Here is a 9,475-nt window from a genome sequence, read left to right as displayed (position 1 = left end):
AGCTGCGTCAGCCTTGATCTGCAATATCTTTGTTAAACCTTCTGAAGCACCTACTGGGCTCTTGGGTCTAGTTTCCCGAAGAGATGGTTGATCAGATGATCTGTGCAACTTTGGCGTGCCTCTTCTTCCCTTCTTGACTTTCTAACGATCCTTTTCATCTGCCTCATGGTTAGAAAACCACTTCTCACTGCTCACTGACTCATTTGATGAGCTCTTGCAACTTGTTTTGATAGTTGAATTATATGTTTCCAAACGTGCAAGCCACCGTGATCGAGCTATATCACCAACAATTCTCGACAATGACCTGCCCTTCCTGACAGTGAAACTGTAACGGAAGGGACTTCCTCAGCTGGGGTGCTTCAGCCCTAACAGGTTCCTCAGCAAAAGCACCAGCCACATCCTACATTTCATCTGACAGTCCTCTTGTTCCAGACCTTGAAAATGATCTCCTTGAATCCTGCACCTGCACATCCTCAGATGCTCATAGATTAGAGCCCTTTTGTGTGTACTCCTTATCTTTGTAGTTCAAGGTTGCTTGGGATGATGTCTTCTCCTACTGACCTTCAGCAGCTGATACTTTGACTTAATTCTCCATAAACTACCTAACAAACTGTGTTGGGAGATTCCGCTAGGCAGTTGACTGAACTTACTGCATCCTCATGAAACATGATCTTCGACTGATCCTCATAAACCCCCTCATAAATGTGATCCTTTGTTGATCCGCTATCTAATTTAGAAGCGGAATGTAAATTCTTGCTCATATAAGGTGCATAAACGCCGTGGTGTTGAATATCCACTAGTGACTAGTATGTCATCTGTAGCAAGAAATTTCTTGGTATGTCCTTTCAGCAACTTGAATGGTGGAGGCGCCACCATTACCTATAGTTTTCTCACATTTTCATTCCGTGAATTTATTCGTTGCTCAGAAACTTGATGAGCATAATTTTAAGTTTTGGAACCGGAGACTACTCTGTTACCAGAGTTGTCTGGCTGTCCCTAAAAGTTGATGATAGCCTTTAGGGATATTTCCTTGAACCAAGTTGTTTGATATCATGTTCCTTTGCATGATGCACTTTTCCTCCTCTAGCTTCCAGGACAAAATTCACAAATGAAGCTGATGAATTTTCTTCTTGGGCCTAAAGCCTATTGCCGTATTGTTGAAACTGCTTACCGACCTAGTTAGGTCTTGGGATTTTTGAAAGTGAATTGATTTCCGGAACAACTCGTTGGCCAGTTTGCATAGTTCTGACTCATGAAATGAATACCGAGGTGAAGTTGAACTATCTTCAAACTAGACTTATACAGCCTCTGTGAAGTCGGAAGTCCTTATATGACTATCTTCACAGTCATATTGTCATCCACAGACTAAAACTCTTGTGTGGCTCAAAATCCCGTTCAATTAAAGAAAGTCTCTTGGCAAAGGTGATCTTCAAGGTCACATGACATCACACTATCCACAGACTAAAACTCTTGTGTGAATCAAAAATCCTGTTCATATTGGATAGTACGCCCTCCTAGACACTCAACGCTATCTACAGACAGTCTCATAACTCAGCAACCATACCAATATTTAAGCAGAGGCTTTGACCAAATGCTTTACTTACAATGCACGTTAGCATTTGACTCTTTACTACTAGTATAAGTCAGACAAGAGTACGGTAACACATTAAATTATCAGTCAAAAGGTGCCAATCAAGAAAACACGATATTGGTCAAAAGGTTATATGGTCAAACATTTTGTGAAGAAGTTGATAATGTTTTACAATATGTAAGGATTAGAGCATGAAAAGAAGGATATTTAGTAGTGTTTCATGCTTATTTATTAGAGGGTAAAATGTGTGGACTGGTTTCTTGGTCTGTGTGATACCTGAACAATCTTATTTCTTTAAAATAAAACTTTGCTTTAACTGATTAGAGAATACTATACCAAACACCAATAATATATATATATATATATATATGTAACAGTAAATTTGGAGAAATATCTTGACTATAGACAACCTCAGAAAAAGACATATCAAAGAGGTGATTGTCAATTTTTGTCCATTGTGCTTGAGAGATGGGGAGTATGTGAATCATATTCTCTTGTTATGTCTTCTCTCTTGGAGAACTGGGGTTCTTTTTGTTTGAGTTTGGTGTCTCTTGGGTGTGTCCTGGTACGGTGAAGAAGGTTTTAGCCTCATGGATTTTGAGGGTCCATTCTCAGAAGGGATGCCGTCTTTGGCGCATGCTTCCTTTTGCAATCCTATGGGGTATATGGTTGAAGAGGAATAATAGACATTTTGAAACTACTACGATGTCTATGAGGAAAGGTGGTTTTGGCCATCAAAGCGCGATTATTTTTCTGGTTGAAAGTGCACGACGAGTTTCGAGACATCCCTTTGGAGGCTTTTGTGTTGGGAGTCCATTATGAGCCGACAATAGGATTTTTCTATGTTTTTTCCTGCTCAGTTTACATTGTAGCTTGTACTTGTACTATAGGATATCTTATCCTTTTCTTTTCGATATAAATATATCCACACTATACTTTACCGATAAAAAAAATGAAAAAAAAATGGAGAAAGAACATTCTCAGCAAAGAGGTCACTTATGAAAAAAAAGCACCAAGCAGTAATTTCATAAACTCCCTTGATGTTAAGCCAGGAATTGTTCACCCATATAAAGCATATATATTATATAGATTGTTAGTCAAAGTTGCATAGATCCTTCTACTCTGATAAACATGTGTAGGAAGTACAAACCACACATCCAGCCACCAGAGAGCATACCTCAAAGTAATCACCAAAAAGCACGAAACTAGCATTGACAGGTTCTCTTGCCACCTTACACTTCTTCATCAGGCAATAGTGAAGAGACACATAATCAGTGACCAGGACCACGATACCGCAACCTCTTTCTTTCAAAATCAACCTAAATAAATGAAAATGAGAGAAAAGTGACAAACATTTCCTGATAAAGAGTGAAGAGTATTTCCTCTTCACTGTATGACCTAAAAGGAAAAACAAAAACAGATGAAAAGAAACAAAAAAACACACACACACACAGACATACAACAGATACTCTCAATCTACAGATAAATTGTTAAATTACCACTTTCTTCACCCGCTCATTGGCAGCCGGAGTTCCTCCTGTAACATTTTCAGGATGATAGGGACTGCTAACGCGCACTTCATTCATCACAACTATGACTGTTCTATCCCAACGAACTGGAAGGCTGCTCATGCACAAGGGTAGCTTAATATCAGTACATGCATTAAACAAACTTCTTCTAAAAATTGATTATTAGATGATGAGAGTTCTTCAGTGACCTTATCAAAATGTGAAATGACATTGCCTCATATAAGCAGATATATATTCAAGATGAAATGTGGTTTAACTAGAATTAGATGGTATTACGATATCTTGCATCCTACTTGCAATAAGGCTTCCCAAATGCAACCAACTAGGGAAAGGCCATATTCAGCTCCAAATGCAAAACTACAGATCATTAACACATTATGGAGAAGTGTTTCAATCTTGTAACTCACTCTGCAATTACTATTTTACCATCCACCGGCACTCCAATGAGTTTATCTTATTGGACCTAAATTTCAGTCTCCAATCAGAGCAGGCTGGAATAGGCTTCTCGATGTTTCAATACCCGTCGGTTCCTCAATGATTATATATCCATGACCAAAAAACCATAGCAAATACCCATCATGTCGACACTCACCTACGTGGAAACCACCTATTAGTATGGGTCCTCGTGTGATTCGCTTCATATTCATAAGCATCTTTCAGATAACTAGAACGCTTTCTACATGAATCCACCATCACATGCTATTGAAAGTACAGAAGTTTCCTTGAATGTATTTAACTCTCCTAACGGTAGTGGTTACCAGCTCCGGTTCCAATCATTCGCAAACCCATTGACGCCCTTACAAGGAAGTACAACTTCTCCAACTATGGGTATTGGGAAGTAATCGTATTTGAAATATTTATCTCAAGACTCAATGAAATGATATAACATCAGTGGAGGACACTTAAAATTCATCAAACTATAATAAATTTTGAGCGAGGAAGGGAAATATCTATAAGCTCATGCAAAATTGTGAATACCCAGGAGTCTGAAAACATCATAGCTGATTGTACGTGGAGTTGACACATATTCACAATCACGCCATCATAGTTATTTAGTGAGCTAAGCTAAGTAATGAAACACTAGAGAGTAGTAAATCCAGGGAAAATCAGCTCAACATGATCCAGAATCACTCAAGTACGGCTAGATATGCTTACAATACCTTTGTTCTGCTGTTTTCTGTCCTAGCAGAATCAATTACGCACTTGCAATCATCCGATCAAGCTGATTTTACATCAAAAGTGATGTCACATACAGGAGATCCTCAGTACTTAAAAACATAGAATCAAGTAGGTCATACCCATAATACCTGCTACTCAAACATCAATACAATCAGAATACCATCCTAACACCCAATCCAAATTTTCTCTTGCGAATGGAGCAACCTTACTTCTTAGTTGGTATGCTTTGCAGATGCTGTTACCACTTTCGACAATTAGTTATTTCTTTTCTTTTATAAGCTTTTCCAAAGCCATCTTAGGTTTTACCACACACTAGTATTATTGTACGTGATAAGAGTTTATTTTTTGTATGTTTATGGATGAAACTTAAATACACATGCAGAAGCACATACAAAACTATAACAACTTATCGCAAGTGTATCATACGATACTCAGATTTATTAAAAATGAAAAACGGTACATGATATGATATATGAGGCGATAACTATGCAATAGAGAATAGAAACTCCAGGAAATTTAGCTCTATACCTCTACAGGATCCATATTCACTCACGTGTGGCTAGATATGCCTATGATACCTTTGTTCTGCTGTTTTTTGTCCTAGAAGAATAAGTTATGCATTTGCAATCATACGATCAAGCAGATATTCCATCAAAAGTGATCTCACTTATTGTCACAAACAGGAGGTCCTCACTCAGAATGATATGATCAAGTAGGTCATACCTATAATATCTGCTACTCAAACATCAACAATATAAGAAGCCTGACACGGTGACACCTAATCTCAAATTTCTTTTGTGAATGGAACAACCTTACTTCATAGTTAGTATGCTTTACAGATGCTGTTACTACTTTCAATAATAACAGAACAGATCGAATGAAATTGGAGATACAGTAACAAACTTGTTTTCCCACAAGGTGCATGTAGCAACTGGCAAGCCAAATGCTCAACCAGCTGAGAAAAATAACCCCCTAAAGACACGCTAACAGCCTAAAGTGACATACACAGTTTTCCTCTTTCTGTTAGATACCTCCATGACATACAAAGTTTTCCTCTTTCTCCTAAACATCTCCATAAACCATTATGTGCATCTTTTTCCTCATTCCTATGGGAAACACCAATTCATAAATCATAACTAATCAACTATAAGCTAAATCATCCAGCCCATGAGAGTTCTACCATTGAACTTACATATACAGATAAACATTGATCCAAAACTATTAGAAGCTATTGTAATGTAACATCTAATTATAACTATTACAAAAGAAGAAGGACTAAACACAAAAGGATACTAAATCTTTCCTCTTATACAGTCCATTGCTCATATCCAGTCCGTAAATGCTATTGGCACTTTGAATAAATATACAGCAAAGACATCTCCCAAATTCATAGTACAACCAACTTGGGTCAGCTACAAATGCAGAGCTACAGAGCAGTATTACATTATGAAGAAGTGTTTTAACTTGTAAGTTGTAACTCACTCGGCAATAGCTTTTTACCCTCCACCAGCACTACAATGGGTTTCTCTTATTGGACCTAAATTTTTGTCTCCAATCAGAGCAGGCTAATTAGCTAATATGCATCAATGGTTCGACAATAGTGAGCTCCTCAATGATATTACATCCATGACCACGAACAATACCAGATACCAATGTGTCAACCCTCACCTACATGGAAAATGCCTATTGGTATGGGTCCCTTGCGTAATTCGTTTAATATACATAAGCATCTATCACATAACCAGGGACGACTTCTTCTGTAATTACATGATTCCACCATCTCATTCTATTGAAAGTACAGAAGTTTCCTCCAATGTATTTATTAAAGATAGACATCCAACTTAAAACTAATTGGCGGTAAGTGGAGAGGCCCCAAGACTTATATATTTTTATGCATGGCTTAACATATCCCATGTGAGACTACACACCTCATTACGCCCCCTCACGTGTGGCAATACTTGAGCCTAACACAGTAACTCGTGGACAAACATACTTGGGTTACATGGATTAAACAACATGGCCCTTTGGGCCAAACACAATAGTCAGCTCTTATAAAATATTAAAGATGGACATCAAACTTAAAACCAATTGGCGATAAGTGCAGAGGCCCCAAGAATTATAATTTTTATCCATGGCTTAACATATCCCATGTGGGACTAAACATCTCATTAGTATTTAACTCTCCTAATGCTACCAATTATCAGCTCCGTTTCCACATATCAGAAAACCCATTGATACCCCTACCTGGAAGTACTAACTTTTCCAAACATGCGAATTGGTCGTACTCAAAATATTTATCACAAGACTTGATGGAATGGTATGACATATGCGGAGCCCTGGAGGACACTTGCAATCCATCAAACTAGAATAAATTACAGCTGAAGGAAGAGAAATATCTATAAGCTCGTTCAAAAGTGTGAATACCCAGGAGTATGAAAACATCATATCTGATTGTACACGGAGTAGACTCAGAGCCACAATCAGGCCATCATTAGTTACTTAGGGAGCTAAACTAACTAATGAAACACAACAGAGCAGGAAGTCCAGGGAAAATTAGCTCTACATCACTACATGATCCAGATTCACTCAAGTACGGCTAGATATGCCTATGATACCTTTGTTCTGCCGTTTTCTGTCCTAGAAAAATCAATTATGCACTTGCAATCATTCGATCAGCCTGATTTCCCATCAAAAGTGATGTCACACACATGAGGTCCTAAATACTTAGAATCATGGGATCAACTGATCAAGTAAGTCATACCTATAATATCTGCCATTCAAACATCAGCACAATCAGACTACCAGCCTGACACCTAACCTAAAATTCCTCTTGCAAATGGAACCACCTCACTTCTTTAGTTGATATGCTTTAGAGATGTTGTTACCACTTTTGATATGCAAAGCCATCTTAGGTTTTAGATAACAACCCTATGCCAAAAGAACCTTTACTTACTCATCTAACAGCTAGCTTAACCCTTTGTGTATAATACTGATTCACGCCTAATGATTGAAAGTGATGACATTTTAACCAAACACTTGTACTGTACATGATAAGACTTAATTTTTGTATGTTTATGGATGAAACTTACATGCACATGCACAAGCACATACAAAAATACACATATTTATTTTTGGTCGATAAAACAATATTGTATTAGAATACCAGTGTGAGAGGTCCATACTTCCCTTATAATAGTTACATCAAAGTTGCCCAATCACTTACAATTGAATAAAAACTCAAATTACTAACACTAGGAAGATGAGATACCCAACCCCAAAGGATTTATTTGCCATTACAAATAATACTACTTGAATCACAAAATCTATCGTCAAATATCCTTTGATTTCTTTCCAGCCAAATGGTCCACGTAATAGCATGAGCAATGGTTTCACTCAGCACTTACAAAAATATATTATAAACGTATCAAACCATACATGATACGATTTGATACTCGATACATTAAAAATTAAATTGATACATGATACGATATACGGGTTGATAACTACACAATATAGAATAACAAATTCAGGGAAAAGTAGCTCTACACCCCTACATGATCCATCTTCACTCAAGTGTGGCTACATATGCTTATTGTACCTTTGTTCTGCTGTTTTTCACCCTAAAATAATTAGTTATGCACTTGCAATCATACGATCAAGCTGATTTTCCATCAAAAGTGATCTCACTTATTGCGACATACAGTAGGTCCTCCATCCTCAAAATCATATGATCAAATAGGTCATACCTGTAACATCTGCTACTCAAGCATCAACAAAATCAGAATACCAGCCTGACACCTAATCCAAAATTTCTCTTGCGAACGGAACAACTTAACTTCTTAGTTAGTATGCTTTACAGATACTCTGAATCATATTATCAAGTAGGTAATACCTATAATATCTGCTACTCAAGTATCAAAAAAATCAGAATACCATCCCGACACCTAATTCAAAATTTCTCTTGCGTACGGAACAACCTGACTTCTTAGTCAGTATGCTTTACAGAAGCTGTTACTACTTTCAACAATAAGAGAACAGCTCGAGTGATATTGGAAACTCAGTAACAAAGTCGTTTTTCACAAGGAGCATGTGGCAACTGGCAAGCCAAATGCTCAACCAGCGGAGGAAAATAACTACCCCCGTAAAGACAGACACGCTAACAGCCTAACGTGACATACAAAGTTTTCCTCCTCCTAAATAACTATTCTCTTTCCCCATTCTTACGGGAAACACCAATTCATAACTAATCAACTATAAGCTAAAACATCCAACCCATGAGAGTAAAATCTACTCATACAAGCTTGCAGTGCCAAACAAGTGAAGAAACAAACTTACGTCTTAGCCAATGCATCAAAAATATTCTGAGCTTCACTAGTAACCCCAACACCAATCCTTTCTGCTTCCATCTCAGCTTGCCTAAAACAAAAAAATCAAAACTTTACACTAAAACAACAAACTGGGCATTGCTTAAATTGTCAAAAAGAGAAAAACAAACCTAATCGCAGCTTCTTCTCTAGCTTGAAGTTGTTTAAGATCGACAAAACATTCATCAAGATTAAGTGGATCTTCTCCTTGGCCCAATACAGCAAACTCCTTAATGTAATTCACTTTCACTAATCTAATGTTCCTTCTCGGTGTTAGCTTCTTTCCTTCTTGTATTCATTCATTATAATAGTTAAAGAACCACAATAAAAATTCCATAATAATGATTTATAATAAAATAAAAAATAAAAAAAATAAATAAAAAGGATATGGAGAACGAGAATGTTGGAGTGTTTATCGAAAGTGATGATTTGGCCTTCGAACTCATCTCCTAAGGTTGTTTTAATAGCTATTAAACAACCCACTACGAATTCTTCACTGCTGCTTGCTTCCATGCTTTTCTCTTTTCTTTTATTTTCTTTTATTTTTCTTTTGTCTTATAAGAAGAAGAGGAGTGATTGGGTACAACGTATTGTATTAGAGTATCGTGGGCAAAACGCTTTTGAGCTGTTTTGTATATTGAGCTTGGAAGAAACTACAGGAGTTTTAGAAAACACAATTGAAATAGTTGGTGACATTATATTTACTAGTACCTGAAGTTTGTGTTTCCTTGTCAATGCATTCACAGGTCAGGTTTCGGAACACAAATACCTCAGTGTTGAGCCAAATCAACTATTCATAAAAACATCATACA

The 9,475-nt window shown here is 37.2% G+C and overlaps 1 protein-coding gene across 1 annotated transcript; it reads right to left on the bottom strand.

Moving 5' to 3' along the window:
- Positions 1–2,587: 2,587 nt before the first annotated feature.
- Positions 2,588–9,221, bottom strand: LOC147523216 (uncharacterized). The gene is made up of 5 exons (XM_086597879.1): positions 9,053–9,221; positions 8,795–8,954; positions 8,635–8,715; positions 3,091–3,214; positions 2,588–2,910 (listed from the first exon to the last, which is right to left on the bottom strand). The coding sequence occupies exons 1-5, from the start codon at positions 9,174–9,176 to the stop codon at positions 2,863–2,865; spliced, it is 537 nt and encodes a 178-aa protein (XP_086454005.1). The 5' UTR covers positions 9,177–9,221; the 3' UTR covers positions 2,588–2,862.
- Between the last annotated feature and the right edge of the window lie 254 nt (positions 9,222–9,475).

Source organism: Coptis chinensis, chromosome 1 (genome assembly GCF_015680905.1).
Source record: "Coptis chinensis isolate HL-2020 chromosome 1, ASM1568090v1, whole genome shotgun sequence".
NCBI classification, from domain to species: Eukaryota; Viridiplantae; Streptophyta; class Magnoliopsida; order Ranunculales; family Ranunculaceae; genus Coptis; species Coptis chinensis.
The sequence above is the reverse complement of the archived record's forward strand: the minus strand, read 5'-3'. Positions and strand labels throughout refer to the sequence as shown.